The 20,084-nt window shown below is 34.4% G+C and overlaps 1 protein-coding gene across 1 annotated transcript in view; it reads right to left on the bottom strand.

Annotated features, from left to right (window-relative positions):
* CDC40 (cell division cycle 40) overlaps positions 1-20,084 on the bottom strand; it is a 47,937-nt gene that overhangs the window by 10,542 nt on the left and 17,311 nt on the right. Inside the window, exons 4-13 of the mRNA XM_090279748.1 lie at positions 17,598-17,727; positions 11,984-12,064; positions 10,464-10,603; positions 9,063-9,159; positions 7,062-7,201; positions 6,169-6,243; positions 4,159-4,204; positions 2,025-2,126; positions 904-1,019; positions 525-658 (exon numbers count right to left, since the gene is read on the bottom strand). Of these exons, the coding sequence (XP_090135874.1) occupies positions 525-658; positions 904-1,019; positions 2,025-2,126; positions 4,159-4,204; positions 6,169-6,243; positions 7,062-7,201; positions 9,063-9,159; positions 10,464-10,603; positions 11,984-12,064; positions 17,598-17,727 (1,061 nt within the window). The remainder of the gene's footprint in view (positions 1-524; positions 659-903; positions 1,020-2,024; positions 2,127-4,158; positions 4,205-6,168; positions 6,244-7,061; positions 7,202-9,062; positions 9,160-10,463; positions 10,604-11,983; positions 12,065-17,597; positions 17,728-20,084) is intronic.

The following is a 20,084-nucleotide window of genomic DNA, read 5'->3' as shown; positions in this document are numbered from 1 at the left end:
TCAGTCATTTTGCAAAGATGACTAAGATGGCTAAAATAATGTGAGACTGGACTATACAAACTTTTCACCACTGCCAGAAGAATGACTCAAAATACACATCCTTTAGATAGATTCTCCAAAAACTATGAAAAGTAGCATGCTTAAATTTTTAAAAACGATTTTATTTGTGGAGAGAGGGGAAGGGAGGGAGACATAGATGGAGAGAAATATCGATTGGTTGCCTCTCCTATGCACCTCAACTGGGGATCAAACCCAGAACCCAGGCACGTGCCCTGACTCGGAATCAAATTGGCAACCATTCACTTCGTGGGACGATGCCCAATCAACTGAGCCACACCAGTCAGGGCATATGTTTAAATTTTTATTTTCATATTCTGGGCACTTAGATAAAATAGTTTGACTGGCAAGCCAGAAATCACAGTTTTGAAAACATTCAAATGACTGCATATTATCAGGGTTTGTCTTTGACCATAAATTTTTACATTGCTTGCTTTATATAATCAGATATTCTGACAGAAACTCACCATTCCCAAACTCTTAGGCTCTTATCATCAGATGTGCTCACAAATCTCCTATTCTCATCAACAAAAACAATAGTGTTGACAGCTCCCAAATGCCGATCATATTCCTGCACGATTTCTCCACTTCGAATGTCCCACTGGATATCAAATGAGAAGGTAAAGACAGAAGTGGAACCGATTAATGAAAACAAACAAAGATCATAATTATGGAAAGTGGAAAAAGAAAAATATTTCAAACACTCTATCTTTATGAATTTATATTTTTCTACTAAGAAGAGCATCAGCAGTCCCTAAAAATAGCAAACATTAAATAATATTTCTTATTCTATCCCCTCATACATCATAAAGCTCAGGAATCTTAAAATACTGTAAAAAGACTTACTTGCACAATCTTTTTATCAGACATCCCAGCCACAAAGAGATTTTGCTTATCTTCATCAGGATTAAATTTGACACAATAGGGTACTTTTCGGTTTGTAAATCTTGATATACACTGTCCTAAAACCAAAGACCCAGGTTAAAATAGGCAAAATAAATTTGACCACTTAAAGATAACCCTGGGATTAAGATTTAGAGATTAGCTATTTAATAAATTCTGAGAAAAGGCAGCCTACTTGCCCTTTATTGTAAACCATATCATTCTTTTTCGCAGATTTTTAACAATTAAAATAATTTTTTCAAAAGTAAATCTGTATCATCAACTGCAGAACAGAGAAAGGTCTCCAGGTGCTGCTGACGTGCAGCCAGAGTTGAGGTCCATTGCTGAAGAGGTGAAGAGCAAGGGCTTTGGCATTGGAGAGACCTTGGTATGAACCCAATTTGGTTACTTACTAGCTGTGTGAACCTGAAAGAGTTACCTCTTTAAACCTCAGTTTTCTCCTCCATAACAATAATAGTACTTTACCTTATAGGGATATTTTAAGGATTGAATGAGATACTAGATATAAACGCTTAGTATAATGCCTGGTAACACGAAGTGTTTAGTACATGTTAGCTATTATTTTTCCCCTTAAAACTCAGCAAGATAGAAGATGGTTCTTTAATTATATAAATTTATACTAGTCACAATGTGCTGATGCAATTCATATGTCTGTGAATATATAAAACTAACTGGACCATGGAAGTTTAGAACTACATTTGAATCAATTCAGGCAATTAAGTTTTGTTTGGTTCATCAGTCATCCACTGTACTTCTATTATGTGCAGGGACATGTGGTAGGTGATGTAGAGGAACAAAAAGATCAATTAAATAGTCTATGGAAGATTTCAAATGTCCTTGTCCATCCGTATGTCTCCTTTATAAACTGCATTGGTGGAAACAAAGTTTCATAGTGAAAGACCTACTTACACAGCTGAGTTTCAACTCTACAAATAAATGTGATATAGGCTGATAGACAATGACAGGAGAATTAGCAGTTAGAGAAGCCAAAGAATACCACACACATTTCATTTAATAACGCTAATTTATAAGATCAGTATCTACTAGTATAAGTGAGCTCTTACCTGTCTCAGTGTCCCAGAGCTTAAGATACCTGTCGTAAGCTGCGCTGAGGAACTGTGTTCCTGCGGTATTAAAGCAGATGTCCCTAACAGCTTTACTGTGACCTAAAGGCAGAGACAACAAAAATGTAGGTGAAGTATCTTCTTTTAAAACATAAACGCCATAAGAAAAACAGTATTAAACAGTGTCTTCCTAGCCATGCTATGAGTCAAAAATCACTGGAGCCCCATCCCCTGATCTACTGACTCAGAATAGGTTTTACATGGGCTTGGTAATGTAGGTGGTCCCCACTCGCTACCCCCTTCAAAAAGCTTCTCAGGCGATTCTGATGAACAACATTTAGTTAAGAAGAGAAAAGATCTAATGTTTAAAAAATGTCTGTCGTGGCAATCTCTTAATATGTAATATATACAGCGATGACTAAACAGCTAAGAATTTAAGGAAACATAACAGGCCGATTATTGCCAACGAAAGAGAAATGACTGGTGACATTCTGGAGGTTCACCCTCAAATTACTCACTAAGCTGGAAGTAAAAACAGTGACCTAAACCTCCTCAAGCTCACGAAAATCATAGCTTTTATCCAATAACTTCATATTTGTGTGATCGTATTACCAAAATTCACAGAAGTGGATTCAGAGTCTAAGACTAAGTCTTTTTGAAAACAAATGTTAACTTCTATTTTGTTTTAGGATAACACTGTGACAATAAAGTAATTTTAAGGTGCTCTGCTTGGGAATCAATCTTGCCAGACCAATCAACTCTTTTGACAGTTATAGGGACAAATAAAACGTGGCTAAATGAAAGCAGAAATTTTGGTATTTTTTACCATCCCAGCCTGACCAAGACTGCCAAGTACAATTGTGCAAAATGTGCGTGGCACAAGTCGTCAACCACACGCAGCAGCCCTGACCCACCACCACCAATGAACTCGGGGGTGGCACTGTGTGTCAGGGCATCAGGCGATTAGGTTTTCCACTGACAACCTTTTGCCAGAGCAGGGGAGACAGATGGGGACCACAGCCACTATGTCTGCCGGAGACACTGTGTTCCCTGTACGCTGCTGAGAGCCTGCCCATGACTCTCTCTCCAGGCTGCTGCAGCATCTTGGGCAGTATTTATTTGTGCAGCGAGGTCCTAAAATCATAAAGTGCTGCAGAACACACTCCCACTTCAATCTAGAAACAGCCACTAAGATTCACACAAATACTGTTTCAATGCAACACAGTTAAATTTGGAAGCCTTCACACAAAATGTGACAAAGACTATAAACTATTCTCTACCAAAAGGCCCTCATCTATGCTTCAAGGAGTTCCCTCAATCTCATCTTTTTCTATGCATTAGATGCCAATTCCCAATCTTTCTTCAAAGCTTGACATCTGGCTAGCTAATTGCTTACTAGACATTTTCATCTCGTAATCCCAAGCGCAGCTCAAATTCATGAGTCTGAAACCTCAGCATCCTCTCTGTTCAATCTCTTGGTGAATGACACCTGCATTCATCTTGGCGTCACCTGGGAGACACCCTAGATTCCTGACTCACTCTTAACCACTTACATCCAGTAACTAAGTCCCATTGACTTTAACTCTTGATTAATTCTTTCCTCTCTATCTCGATCTCTACCAGGCTCTCACCATCTCTATTCTAGACAGATGAAATAACCTCGCCGTTCATTTCCCTGCTTTCAGGCCTGCTCCATTAAAGCATCCTCCATACTGCCATTGTGATCTTTGTAAACTTCAAACCTGATCATGTTGCTTTCCTGCAAAAGCTGTTTAATGTCTGGCTTCCCAAAGCCCTCACGACAGTCTAAACTCCTTACTAATGGTACACATAGTCCTCCATACTCTGCCCCTTCTTCAGCTTTTATCCCCATATCATCCCACACCCTGGCAATTCTGAAATATAAGTGGGTCCCCCAAAGCAGCATGCTTTCTCATACACTTTTGCTTCTGCTGCTTGCTCTTCCTAGTTCTCTTTCTTTGTCTATGTGGGGAAAGATCCAGCGTCTTCAAGACCCAGCTCACATATATGAAGATTTTCATTCATATTAGTGGAGAAAAATTAAGGTCTATGATGATAAAAAATTTAAAAAGTCTTTCTAAACAGTTATATTCAGAGAAGAAAGAAGCATTACCAATAAATGTTCGCAGACAACGCCTGTCTCCATAAACCTCCCATAGCTGGGGAAAAAAAAACAACACACATAAATACTAAACTTAATACCAGACTTTGATAAAATGACATCTTTCAGTCAGTAACAGCAGCCATATGCTGCCCATGTGTGTGCATATCTGTGTGTGTACAGGGGATTAAAAACCAAAGGCAGTCAATATACATCATTAAATATATTGTTCGGCACTGTAGTTTGTATTGTACTATTTGGACTCATGAACTCACACTCACACACACACACTTTAAAACTAAACTCTTAAATCAGATACTAAAAGATATATCAAAACATCACCAGAACTTAGCTGGAGTTAATATAAGTGATTTTTGTTTTCTTCTTTTACTTTTCTGTATTTAATATGAAAAAAAAATTCTACTTATGCAATACCATGAACTACACTTTTAATACAGTTAAATTATTATTAAAACTGTCATGTTTATAACATTTTGGTATTAAAAGGTTTTTTTTTTCCAACTTTTCTAAAGTAACAAGTATTACAGAAGCTGTATTATGAAAATGATGACCCAGACTAAAATGTAACAGGCTTGTAATTCTCATCACATCTAAAGTGAATTAATACAAGAACTTCACAAGCACCTTTTTTTTCTTGCCTGCCTCAAACCCAGTTCTCAATAGTACTGAGAAAGCATTTCCTGGCCCCCAGGCACCAACAAGCCTCAGCGCCCATAGTATATACCAGGCCAGGACTTCCAGCCGGGTCCTGTGCTCATGACTGCAGTAGTCACTCTGTGTCTCTCAGATTTTAGGCTCTAACAACCACAAAACTGTAGTTTTCAGCACACACCACGCCGATTCATTCTATTCATTCTTCTCAGATACAGTCCATGTCCCAACACTTCTTTACTAGTTACCTTCCTATTGAGGTATGCTTCCTCTTTGAAACCAGAACACTTTGTCTCTGACCCTATAATGATCATTAAAATCATAATTAAATATTCATCCTAAGGGGAGAGACAGTGGCTTAATAATTTTTTATTCTCAGGCCCTTGTACATAACAGGTACCTATTATATTTACAGAAGTGAAATAAATTGTATTCTATGCTTTTTTAATTGGTTAAAGAGAAAACCTTGATCTCAAATAGCATAGTTTGTATAAAGTAAAAATTAAAGGAAATAAGGTTTTTTTACTCCAAAATATTGCTTGTTATTTTAACCTACTAAGTACAGACAAATGCCGAAATGGTTGCTCTCATTAAAAAAAAAAAATCTACCTTTATGGATATTGTTAATATCCATAAATTATTTACAAAGAATAAAATTTTAATAATTTAACTTTTCAAGCCCCAAGAGCACTCTAATGTTGCTATTTATTGACCATCATAATGAACCAGACACACAAGACACAAAGGAGGTAAAAACTATTCTTTCAGATTTAAGATTTTTAAAAAGGCTTTCCCACATTCAAGATGGCATGCACTGGCAACTGAGTTTTTCCTACCACACATTCTACAGCTAAACATCAGCCTAAAGGTGAAGCACCTTTGCAAGACTCTAAAAAGTGGGATAGGAGTCTGGGAGCACTCCTGCTACTTGGTGTCTACTAGCATTTATAAAAGGGATGAATTTCATTCTGTACTCCCTAGAAATGGGATTTCTAACATGTGGCCCCCTCTACCTCATAAGGTTCTGAGGAACAAATGAACTCAGCTACATATACAAAACCTCTATAAAAATGCATTGTTAATGATTAAACAGTTATGCGTGTAAAGCCAAAGTGATTGGTTACATTCTAATCAGTTATCTAAGCGTACAAAAGAGCCTAGCCAACTGAAACCACCGAGCCATATTTGATTCAACATGTTTAGAAGCAGTTCATAAATTGCTGCACTCACAGGGCCTAAGAGAACATTATTAGCCTCTAACTACCTAACAAACACAAATTTGTTTATAATTAAACAAAAAGATTTAGCCAAAGCAGTAGCTTTGCAGCACTCCTGTTACTGAAAACTCACCTTAATTTTACAGTCCATGGAACAAGACAGCAATAAATGGCCAGAGAGAGGAAACAATCTGACAGCACTGACGCCCTGCAGAAAAGCATTACAGTTACCGATCAGAAGTATTCTAAAATCAGCTAAAAGTGAACCTAAGGGAAAAAAGGTATATTTCTAAGCAGTCTAATTTATTATTTTCTTCATTTCAAAAATTATGCTCCAGAATAATCTTAACTAGTACTCTTAACAACAGCCCTTATTGACACTAAACCTCTATAAAGATTTGTTTTTTTAACCTTAATGTTGACTTACTCACCCAAGGAAATTCTTAGTCAATCAAGGTGCTAATGCCCCCTCTCATCTCTCTTTCACTCAGTCCCTTTGCTCTTTGCTAAGAGCTGTAAATTGCTACTTGGAATAACACAGATGACAAGGATTATAAACATGAAAGGTTTCCAAGTACAATACCTTGTCTCTTCATTAGTTTAAATGTTATCATAGTTTATAAAACAGGGCACATCTAATCTTCTTGGAAGGGCAAAGTAAAAGTACTGAGGCTTTGGTGCCAGTATCAGCCTATTACTTGCTGACTTGGTGCCCAAGAGAAAGCAGATTATGGCAGGAATTTGGAGGGAAGGGCCAGGGCTACCACAAGTGGAGAGGAGACCAAATCACAAGTTCTTATGTCATGGCCAAACCAAATGATCTTGAAGATGGACTCATCACTTGTGACTGATGTGTGTGGGTACCTCCAAAGCCCAACTTAGATTTCTCTTCAGTTTGACTTCCCTGCTCTATCTTGACTTCCCTACATCGTTGACAGAAATAGAGATTCCCCACATCAATAGCTGAAACTTATGTTGGCTTCATTATTCTACTTTACAACAAACAAAAACAACCAATTTGATTACCTTTGTGTGTCCAGACCACACATGAATTTGTTTTTTAGGAAGATAACATTTCTCAGGTGGCACAGTTGACCGCAGATTAACGCCAACATCCTGAGGTATGTGAAGATAAGACCTGCCTTGATAATCATACATTTCTTTAACTGAAACAAGAAGGCAAAGGAAAGCAATGAACAAACACAAGCCATAGCCATGAAATCTATATCCTTAAAATGAGAACAAACATTTATTGACTGGGATATTATTCAACAGTAAGGTTTAGGTAATAATACTCTGATGTAAAAGGCTAAACATAGCTAAAATTTAGCTACCTAAAACCGTTGCTATTATTTATAATTAGAGGTGGTATTTTGGAACTCCTAAATACCCAGAAAATATTAGACCTTTACGTAAGATCCATACTTTTTTTATTCATTTACGGATTTTAGTGCTATATAAAAAAGACTTCACTGCAGTATGATTACAGTGAGGTAAGAAAAAAATAGTACTTGGGCCTTGTGAGTCACTGGCAAAGAATCAGAAGCAAAACCGGGTAAGAAGGAAATTAAAACAAAAAATATCAGCTATCCTTTTCCCCTGCTTTCATCTCTTATGCTCTTCTAGGTTCCTTTTTCATTCTCTTTTCTACTTTCAACACAGATTTTACAATAAAGTCGCTTGTGGGAATTAACTGACATAGTGTATGAGGAGGGACCCCCCACCCGCCCAAAAAAACAGAATTATCTTCTGGCGGGCAGGCCTCTTGTTTTACAGGCTTCCACATTAGGTGAGTGTTCTAGGAACCCATCTGTATCAGTGTGCCAGCTCACGCTGTTGTGAGAGGATGTGTTCGGCTTCAGTGAGTTTGTTTTGAAGACTCTCAACACATTTTCCTATTTCATGATGGGTGACTTACGAGCATACCTGCCCATACCACACTGAGTGTTCAGCAGTTTTTGACCAAAAACGGCATGAACCCCGTACCCCATCCTCCCTATTCATTTGATCTCGCCCTGAATGACTGTTTTTGTTGTTTCCTGGATGAAAATCTTTAAAGGGAAACATTTTGCCTATGTGGAAGAGGTGAAACAAAAAACAGAAGAAGGCATCAAAATCAACGAGTTTAAAAACTGTTTGGAGCAGTGGAAAAAATGTCTCAATAGGTATTTTGCATCAAATGGAGAGTACTTTGAAGATGACAAAAATTTAAACATGAAAGAATAAACACACAATTTTTTATAAATAAATTGAAGATTTTTTGGGTCCCCCCTCATATATAAAGCATTTATTAGCAGCATGCCTGACAGTAAGTACTGAGTAAATGTTGGCCGTTACGGTCGTTGTGGCTGCAGCACCACAGTACTACATGGACTCCCTGGAGAGAAAAACTGGAGTGTTAGAAACCAAATATGGCTTCATCAAACCCATATACTTGATATATGATATAACATTAGAATAATCAATACTATCAGAACTGAATTATTCTTTAGTTTCAGATAATCACTACATGATTTTCAAAATACAACTAATTATTAATGAACCTGGTACACTGTAGAATATTTATAATTTTTTTTTGATGTATATACATTTCCTCTCACAAATCAAAATGAGTATGAGGGCCTTAGTCTCCAATCTATTCACATCAAAACAAAGTTTATTCTTTTAAAGTATAATTTAGTAACTGTGAGTAGACATGAAGAACATTTGATCTGGCTTAAAAACAAAAGGTTAAAGTGACTGGGGCACTACTGACATACCCCCAAAAGAGTCACTTCAGATTTCTTCATTATCATTTAAAAAAAATTATCTGAAGCTATCATTAATCATTCTATTTCTTCTCATCTATTAGAACATAAAAAAGTTTGTTGTAATTTTCTTTGGGATACAAATTGTCCAATATAATTCTTGACATAATGAATTATAGTAGCTGATTAATACAGGCAATGGATGTCATACGAACAGAAAACAGAGAGTAAATACCTGAAAGTTTATCATAAAAATGAAGAAGCATAAAAAATATATTACCATGTAAGATTGTCTTTTCCTCCCCAGGTTTCTCATCTTCCAGTTTGCCTTTTTTCTGCCTCTTTGCTGTGATTTCATCCAATTCTTTTTGTTCTTCCTAAGGAAAGTAAGGAGTAAACTTTAAAAAATAGATGTTCTAGAACCCCATCATGGCCAAAGTTGGTTATAAATTCTTTATAATGTGGTCTACTTTTTGCTGATAGAATAGCTTCAAGTATGTCTCCCAGGAGAACAATCTCAACTCTTCAACAGAATACAAAATTATATTAAACAAATACTGGATACTAATCATTTAAAACTCATTTTATATAAAACCCATTTTTCTGGAACATCTAGAAATAAATTTAACATATTATGCTAATATGCAAGTGAAAGAACAAGGCAATTAGAACATCTAGTACCAGGAAGGAAGCTGAATTTTAGTACACAATGTTGTTCTCCAATAAACAGCTTTTACATAGTCGTAAGAATAAGCAATGGCCCTGGCTGGTGTGGCTCAGTGGAGTGAGCAATGGCCTGCAAACCAGAGGGTTGCAAGATCAACTCCCAGTCAGGGCACATGCCTAGATTGCAAGCCAGGTCCCCAGTTGGGGGCCCACGAGAAGCAACCACACATTGATGTTTCTCTCCCTCTCTTTCTCTAAAAATAAATAAATAAAGTTAAAAAAAAAAGAATATAAGCAATGACAACAGATTTGTGACACAACTTTATGGAAGAAGCAGTGGAACAAAGGTGGGGTAGTAGAAAATCTTTATAATAACAAAGAAGTCAACAGATGATGTTTATAATAAATAGCAGCATATGTAAATTAAATATAATACAATACTGTGTATATTATTGGATGTAAAACATACAATTAAGACTATAAACTTCATGAGGATAGAATTTTCTTGATCTTGCCCACTGCTGTATCCCTCAGACCTAGAACAGTGACTGGCTCAGAGACAATAAAATTAGGAGGTAGGGAGGAAGAGGGTAGGGGTCTATAGCTTTACCTCATAGAATTAAAACATACAAAAATATAGATATATTACTTTGTTAAACATTTTAAATAAATTAATAAGTAAAATCCACATCAATTCTAAAATCACAGAATATCTGGTATCAGAAGAGCAGCTACCATGGCAGCTGAATAGATCATCAAGGTGATTTTTATTAAAAACTGTTCAAAATTGAATTATAATAAAAAAGTATGGAAGAAAATAAATCAGAAAAAAAATAAGTAAAAATATTTTAAAGAAAAACAAAAAAACCTTACAGAATTTTCTCAGTTAACCAAGGCATAGAAATTTTGATGAGTCATTTAGTTCTGAAAGAAAATCTCAAGTTTATTAATATAGACATCCTTCACAGAGATATAGCATACACCTGAATTGACAATGAAAAACATCAAAGCTTACTTCTGAAGGTTTGGCTACATCTTTTTCATCCACATATTTTGCCCATGGTCCTAAGAAACCATCAATATTAGATGCATCATTTTCTTTGAACTTCTTCCTCTTTTCCATTTTCTTCTGACCAGTTTCAAACACAGTTAAACCTACATTAAAAAAAAAAAAAAGACATCTAAAAAAATATTTTCTAAAGAAATCGCAGTATATATATAATTTTACTTAATATTGTTTATGTGATGAAAAAAATCTATTAAGGACACAAAATAAAATATATTTAAATATGCCAGATATAGCAAGTCAACATTCTGGGCACAGAAATTTTCTACCACTGTACTATTTTGCAAATTCTAATATATGTCAAGAAAAGACCAGCTATATGATGCTGTAATAGTACACAATGCTTTTAATGAGTCATAGACCTATATCAATAAATTTTACCACTTTTTGAAAGAAATTCAGCAATTTAATATTGTTAAATAGTAATAAAGCTACCTTTGAAGGAATAAACTAAAATTTATCATTTAAAAACTTAAATTACTTAAGAAATTAATAACTTACCTTTGTTTACTTATAATGCAACAACATAAATTAAAGTTTCACAAGAATCTGGTATTTCTTCTAATGATCTCAATCCCAACTTGACCTTTAATATCATAAATCATAACAGTAAGAGGGAGAAAAGGAAAGAGGATGTTTCTGGATTTGGATTTGATCAGTAGAAAGTGGCATACTGTATGTAGCTGTTCAACTAGAAATGGAAAAGTTTATGGGAGTCATAATCACAATTTAACTGTTAACTGAGAATCTAGCTACATAAATATGTGGCTTGCAGAGGTCCAAGTTAAAGAAAAAAAGCTTATCTATATTAATTCAAATCAATATCCTTTAGGCTGCATATTATAACAGAATCTTGTTAAAATTCTATTTTAACAATTCTAGCTTATACACCGAGGACAGCTCAATCATATATGTCTGTAGCTACTAAGTGTCTTTGTACAAGTAGCATATTCTGCTTTTAATTAGCATTTTATAAAAAAGATTCCAATGGGCTGATGAGCTTTGTTCAAATTAGCACTTAGAATAACTTTGTCTTATAATAATACAAAAAGAGTATGACCACAAACATGTATTTTAAAACACTCAACATTTAAAGCAACCCTTCTAAGACAATCATCCACAATGAATTTCTTCTGCTCTGTTAAAATGTATCTTGACATTAGTGTTGAGAAATAAACTGCTGAAACCAGGTATACATTAATTATAATTTACTGAATGAGTTTTATGGGGTTGGCAATGTGCCAAGTACTCACAACTCCCCAAAATAGGTACAACTGTCTTCCCTGTATGGTTGTACACCTACTATGTGGCAAAAGCAAGTTCTAAAACGTAATAATTCTAAACTGCAACATTACTGCTCACGTTAAAAAAAAAATCAAGAGCTAAATAAAATACCAGTGTTATTCTTATTGTCTAAAGTCGACCTGCAAGACAGTAATTATAGGTATATGTAATTTCAAATAAATTACCTTGATTTTTTTCAGCTTCTTCTACAGAACCGATGTACTTAGTAGTCACTTGATTATCTAACGAAGGGTCCAATGCGTAACCTAAAAGGAAAAACGTACAAATTACAGACTCCATTTTTTGACACTTACAATTAATTTCACTTCTGTACAAATATACACACTTCACATTTTCTTCACCAGATGTTGAAAATACTCTCCTTAATTTAGGACCAATCCTTTTTTCCTAAGCATGAATGACTTCAGCAGAATAAGAAGTATCTTATAGGATAAAGCTAGCACACTGACATTATATTATTATTAAGATCCTTTTCAGCCAAAATATCCAACTGTAGTCTTATATTTTGGAGGAGCTTAAAAATATACATGCATCATATATTTAGAAGTTTAGAAACTTTTTCTTTCTTTTTTAAACAATTTACTTATTTGTTTGTTTGTTAATTTTTAGAGAGAGGGGAAAGAAGAAAGAGAGGGAGAGAAACATCACTGTGTGGTTGCCTCTCACTCACGCCCCCAACTGGGGACTTGACGTGCAACCTAGTCATGTGCCCTGACTGGGAATTGAACCAGCAACACTTGGCTCGCAGGCTGAAGCTCAATCCACTGAGTCACAGCAGCCAGGGCGAAACTTTTTCTTTTGATAACAGATAATGCATGCTTTAGTTTATCAAATTATATAAATATTGAATAATTTTAAAAATAGGGTAACTCTATTATGCTAAAATAAGTCAGTCAGAGAAAGACAGTTGCCATATGCTTTCACTTACATGTGGATTCAAAAGTACAAAATAAACAAACTCATAGATACAGAGAACAGACTGATGATTGCCACATGGGAGGGGAGGTAGGGGCTGGGTCAAAGAGATGAAGGGATTAAGAAGTACAGGTTGGTAGTTACAAAATAGTCACAGGGATGTGAAGTACAGCATAGGAAATACAGTCAATAACATTGTAGTAGCTATGTATGTTGCCACGTGGGTACTGGAACTATCAGGGGAAACATTTTGTAAAGTGATTATCTAACCATTATGCTGTATACCTGAAACTAATACAAAATAATATTGAATGTGAACTGTAATTGAAAAATAAAATTAAAAAAATTACAAAAAGTAAAAATAAAAAAGAAGAATTAATATAATCTGGCGATATTTTGAAAATCCTGTTCTCTGTAAAGACAGTCTGACCTACCAGTTTTGAAATAATAATTTCTACTTCATAAATCATTGTTTATATTTCCTTGGTTAGAGAAGTAAGGATATCAATTAGCATAGAATATACTCCTTCAACTAGAGAGTGGTCTTCAGTAGCTTATGGGCACATAAGGGAAAGAAGTGTATATTAACTCAAATCAGTTTTTTCTCAAGTGGGGACTGCTTTTATAATAAATGTTCGGTAAAAGCAGTTTTAATAATAATCTAGCATATTCACAAAAAAGAACCAGATGATTAATCAATCTAGGGTTTACAACCCATGTGAACAATTATGGAATACATAAATCAATTTTTTTATCTTAGTAGGTATAGTTAACATTTTAATTTTCTAGCTAAAGATGAAAAGGAATGTTTTTTGGGAAACAGAAAAAGATTTGTCATCAAACATACTTTTCAAACTAGCTAAAAATGTAAGTGTCCACCCAGCTCACCCTCCCTCCTATGTTTAGTATAGAACCAACCACCTGGGTATTAGCTCACTTGCATATGTTTTTTTTTATTCAGTATTTAAAATATGTTCTTAGCCAGAGGAGAGCGCTTGGTGGCAGAAAAGCAGCTTTGGAACAGAATTTGTGAAATCACAGGTTCAAATCTCATGAGTTATTTTATCCTTCACCTCTGTGATATACAGAAGTGTTCTGTAAATGTCTTTTTCTTTTTTTTTTTAAGCTCACCTGGGGACATTTTTTTTTCATTGCTTTTAGAAAGAGGAAGGGAGAGAGAGAGAGGGAGGGAGGGGGAGAGAGAGAGACAGACAGATAGAGACAGAGACAGAGAGAGAAACATCAATTGATTGACTGGGGGACTAAACCTTCAACCTGCCCAGGGATCAAACCTGCAACCTTTTGATTTATGGGACGACATTCCAACCAACTGAGCCAAACTGGCTAAGGTTAAATGATGTATTTTTAAAAATGAGACTAGATAAGGCTTATATAAAACTTAAACAAAATACCCTAAATTAAAAAAAAATTCCCATCTCAATTATAAAAATGTATCCAGAATATAACTCTGTCTTGAAGGAAATTTATGTCTATGTAAACAGTATTGGATTATGTGTTTGGAGGGATGAAGTAGGCGGCAGAGAGGGAAGGGCGATCCCTGGTCCTTCCTGTGTTAACTGTGTAAGCACCAATCCCCACTCACCTGGTCACATTTTATTTCTGAGAAAAGGGACTTATGCTCTCCTTTTCCATCCTCTGTGGCAAAACCTTTACCATGACCCCTACTGCCCTCCACCTCAGGTAATTAGGGGATAATAGTACTTTTCCTTTACAAATGAGAAAAGTTAAATATTTAGCTCTATGTCCTATTAGAAGTCAGTTAGTGATAGAATAAGATGTAACTAACACTACGGAATTTCAGTTCAATTCATTTCCTACTACTCTATGTCTTAAATAAATGAATATATTTGCATTTTAGTTCTGAAATATTCTCATTTATCTTTCTGAAGCTTATTTTCCATTTTACCTTTTTAATAAAGTTAATATCTATTTTTTCATTTGCAGTCCTATCTGAAATGGCTGTCAATTTTATTATTTATCCTTAAAATTATTAACACTAATGTTCGAATAGGTGATTGAGAAGAGACTATAAACAATTTGCAAAAGTATGGTCACAAATACAGGCATACCTCAAAGATATTGCGGGTTCAGTTCCAGACACCGCAATAAAGGAGTATTGCAATAAAGCAAGTCATAATCTTTTTGTTTGTGGAGGGTCTTGTTTTTAATTTGTAAAAAATGCAGCATCTGTGAAGTGCAATAAAGCAAAGCACAATATAATGAGGTATGCCTATATGTGGAAAAACCTTCAACTTTACTAGTAGCCCAAAAGAATAAAATTTTAACAGAGATATAATATTCTATTTATCAAAAAACAAAGGAAAAAAAATCATATGAATCTTGGTGTAAAGGGAGATAGGACTTTTGTACATGGCAGTATTAAGATGAGAGAATTCTTTTGGAAAGCAATCTGACAATATATAACAAAAGTTTTAAAAACATTTATATTCTTGGTCTACTCCTAAGAAATTCTCTTTAGAAAATGAGAAAAACTAATGTTTTATGCACAAAGATATTGACCACCACATTTTTAAAAATCATTTTACTGCAATTTAATATATATTGCTACATTTTTAACAGTGAAAACTGGAACCAACTTGAAATCTAAATGATTAAAGAAATTTTTATATAAATGATATCTTCATTCAGTAGAATACATATTTTAAAAATCATTTAAAAAGGCTACTAAAGAGTTTCTAATATTGAACTTAAAACTAAGTTACTGATAACGATGGTGAAACTAAATACATCCTATTCTCCACTTCCAGACTGGTGTGGAGAAAATTCTGGGTTAACATAGAACAAAGGGAAGAAACCTCATTTAGTAGCCCCCAGGAAGATGAGCAAGGGAGCAGGCCAGGAACCCAGGAAGAAGAGGGAGGAAAACAGGACAGAAGAGTTACATAAACCACTGGGAGACTGAGAAGTCAGGATAAATACCATAAATGGGAGCCAAAAGCAAAATTGTAGAACAAGTAAATGGGATGATACAGCAAAGGAGGTTATCTTCACTGATAAGGCCTCTACAGGTGGGTTCTGTGATAAATCAAATAAGCAATATATAATATTGCTATGACTTTAAAAATGGGAAAAAAGTTGCATCAAAGTTTGTTCTATAGCCCAGCAGTTACAGAGTGACGTAAAAATTAGGTAAAACAGAATTCATGTGCCATCTCCTTTATATTCTGTAGAGAACACCTGTACAAGGTTTGCTCCTTGGTACTTTGCAAATGAGGGAAGGTAACAGAAAGTTCTCATGGGCTTACATTCTGTGTATAAGAGTGAAAGAAAACTCTCTCACTGAAAGAAATCACCAGAAGTTAGACAAAAACCTTCTATGAGAAAATTGTATGACTTTTAAACCAATAGAAGCTATACTTGCTTAAACTTGGGGGTTAGCCAAACATGAGACTAATTAACTAGTTTATTAATTTAATTTCAAAGAAACTGCTCCCAGTTCTAAGACTATTATAAGGGAGACAAAAAATACTTTTCTTTGTTTTGCAAATGGCTACTCCCTTTATTCTAAGCTGCCTACTATAGAATAGCCACATTCATTTTTTGGACTGGAAGTGTCACTGAAGTCTTCTGGGTGATTTTAGAGGTCACGGCTGTAATTTTTGGCTCACAGTTAAGTGAATTATAACCTCACACCCTGGAATACTACTCAGCCATAAAAAAAAGAACATTTTACACTTTGCGACAGTTTGAATGGACCTGAAAAACATTATGCTAAACGGCCTGTGGGTTCTGTTTCAATCGGAGAGCCAGGGGTTCTGTAACACTGAGAGTAAAGTAGGATTATATCTACACTTTTCTTCTCTTTTTCCTAAATGTCTAAAATTTGTTTATATTACTTTTTAATGAAAGTAACTGTTAATAAAAAGTATCGCTGAAAACATAATATTGTTTAACTTTTTTCTGGCCTGTCTTATGATAATGGAATTTAATGGTAGATGGGACAGAAAAATTTGTTTAGAATTTTAAAAAAATTTTACCATAAGAAATAAGAGGAGTTATTAGAATTCTAACTACAAAGAAAACTTAAACCCACAATATTGCTGATCTCTAAAATGTGATTATTAAATCTATTATAAAAAAATTCAGTTTTCTTTTTCAATTACTTTTTTGAGAAAGAAATATCAGCACAAGTACTTACAACAGGCATAAATATTCTCATTTACCTTGTTCATCTACTCCTATTAAAAAGCTTTTTAAAGCAGAAGGTGATCAGTATGCCTGTTAAACTACATGTGTGGATTATAGGAAGAGAAAGGAAAGGTAGCACCAAATATGGACAAACCTGCTATATGTGACCAGAACCCATGATCTGTGCAATGCTCAACAAGGACACTGTAAAGACCATCTTCTCTGAGAGAATTCCCAGCATTGTGAATGTGTGTGGACTTCTTAAAATATCTTGCCATTGATAGGATGTAATTATGTACACAATAAATTTGTGGCCATTCTATTTCCTGATGCCCCTTAGTGATCAACAGAAAATTTTTCAGTGATAAGATCTGTGAATCAGAGTAAGGTCAACTAGTATATACAACAAAAAAATGTAACCTCTTAATCTATACTGTCATTTACTAACTTTAGCAGTAATCTGCATATAATGGACATTCAATATCAAGTACAAGAGAATATTCTGTTTTTAAGACCACAGAATATTTCTAATACTCAGAAATCACAGCTGATTTAGAATGACACCTAAAATATTAGTTTACCTTCCCATTTGTATAATTATTTGTAAGTGTGTGTAAGAAAACACAACACACACACACACACACATCACTTCTGATAAAGTCAAACTTGAAACCGTAAGTCTTATCATCTTACCATATGTGGCAAAAGTTCTTCTTTGCTGTTCAAACATAAAATCATTGATATGAGCTGGTTCAGCATATCCAGAGAGCATGTTTCTTGGGGCTGCCATTTGCTGTGTCCTAAAGGGATTTTCTGGTCCAAACTGTAATGTTATTTGGGAAAAAAAAAAAAAAAGGAAAGAAAAAAACAAACTCTGAGTGCATAAAGCTAGAATAACTAGAATAATATACAATATATAACATATTTTCAACTCTAAGTCATTAGGGGCTGAATAACCTGTCTGGGAACATGCTTACCCCACTTAGTTCAGTGCTTCTGTGAGATGGCTGATTAGGACAGTTTATCAGCCCTAGGGACAGAAGGAGAGAAACCTAGCTCACCCAATTCTACCTGTGGCTATTTAAATTTAAATTAATTAAAACATTCAATTCCTCATTCACACTAGGCACATTTCAAGAGCTCAACAGCCACTTATTGGTTACTGCCTACTACATTTCCATTATAACAGGGCTTTTGACAGTGTTTCTCTGGATAACTAAGACTTATGATAGTTTTGTTTACACTATGATGTAGGGATTTGGGGTGACACTTATATCAGTAATGGCACCATGATGTAATTTAAAAAATACATAATACATGTTTCTCCTCGACTAGATATAGTGCCTGGGATATAGAAAGCACTAATAAAGGAAAGATTAATCAGAATCCTAGTAGAAGACATAAAATAGACAGTAACAGTAGAGTACTTGAAAAAGTCTCTAGGAAAAGACATTATAAATGTAAATAAAATTTCTCCACTCTGAAAAGTCACACTATGAAAGCCAACACAAAGTAGCACCATTATTACCTATTTGTTTACAATGCTTTGAGTTTCCAGAATGGCTTTCCAAATGTTATTTAATTGTACATAAATCCTGGAAAGTTAGAGAAGTATTTCCATTCCCATGTCAGAAATGAAGACAAAGGCCAAAGATGATCTATTTTATCTGCCTCAGAGTTAATTGTTTTATTAATTAGTAGAACCAAAGCTAGAATTAATCTAGCATTCTATTACATAATAATATTCCCTAAACATACAATCATAGCCTCTAACCAAAAAAAAAAAAAAAAAAAAAAAAAAGCTATTGGGAAAATTCAAGTCTTTCCTTTTTCTGTTTTTAAATAAAGAATAAAACGAACTTCCCATTTTGGAAATAATGGAATTAGATGTGATATTTTTACTTGAACTCTGGAAGTTCTACCATCATGATGAAACATTTTTATATTAGAACATCTTAGGTCACTGGCATTAGAAACCACATTTTCTATGAATATGCAGAGCTATAAATGTAAATTATTCATCTTCTCTTAACCAGAATGTTGCCCCCTCTAAATATCAACATCATATTATACACAAAAATCTACATTTATACAATGTTATATTTGCCTTACCATTTTTCTGCTTAAGAAAATAAATTAAATATTCATTTTTTATCAAGTTTCCATTTCTATGTTTAAAATGATTCAATCTTAAAATATCTGACTTATGTATAAAGCTTTTATTATTATTTATTCTAAATTATAATAAAGGAGAGTACAAGACATTATAGTTCACATTAGTTCTTCCTGTGCTGCTAGGTGAAAACAAAGGGAAAAAATCTAGATTACTGAATGCTGGAATTTTCAGTTAACTTCATTCAGTCATAAAACTTATTACAAAACAAGAAACAGCCATAAAATTAAAGATAATAAAATGATTTAAAAGTTTCCTAGATGCTTTACTTGATCTATCTGCTCTACCTGTTCTACAGGCTGTACATATCAAACTGGCTCCAAATTTTAAAGAAAAATTCTCAGTGTTGAAGAACTTTGATTTTTATACAAACACAGATCTATCTATTACAGTTAAGTATATCATATGTGATATTATTCCTAACTCAGTCTAACAATTTAAACATCCTTTTGTTTTATATATATTTATACTGAGACATGAAAAATAATCTAAAGATATAGAAGCTGCCTGGGGTATGTTCCACCAAATTCTGGCTCATCTTAACTCCCTGGTTACTGGCAGCTATTGGAGCTGACCTCACAGACATTAAATGTCAATAGAGGAAGGCAGAGAACAGTACTTAGACTCAGCTCTTCCCAACTACTCAAAAAAGTTTCCCAGATGTTGCTGGTCTCCGTGGATATGTACCTACTTTTATTCTGGGTTAACCATTAAGAAACAAAACAAAGCATATAAAAAACACACACACAATTGATTTCCAAATACTTCTTTTCAACTGTTGGTAGTTAGGTTTAAGTGTAAATTTGTAATTCAAGTGATTTTAAAAAATACATATTCAAGTTAATTAGGTATGAATATTTAACAGTTTTTAGGTAAAACAATATTGAAGTATGTAATAGTCAGTTATAATTGTAATCTCCCATATAAAAATATACACATTTAAGTATTAATTCAAATCACTACACCCCCCAAAGTGTGTGGTGTTACTGGGAGAGGTAATTATCTCA

Source organism: Furipterus horrens, unplaced genomic scaffold (genome assembly GCF_987537825.1).
Source record: "Furipterus horrens unplaced genomic scaffold, mFurHor1.1.pri manual_scaffold_6, whole genome shotgun sequence".
Lineage (NCBI taxonomy): Eukaryota > Metazoa > Chordata > Mammalia > Chiroptera > Furipteridae > Furipterus > Furipterus horrens.
The sequence above is the reverse complement of the archived record's forward strand: the minus strand, read 5'-3'. Positions and strand labels throughout refer to the sequence as shown.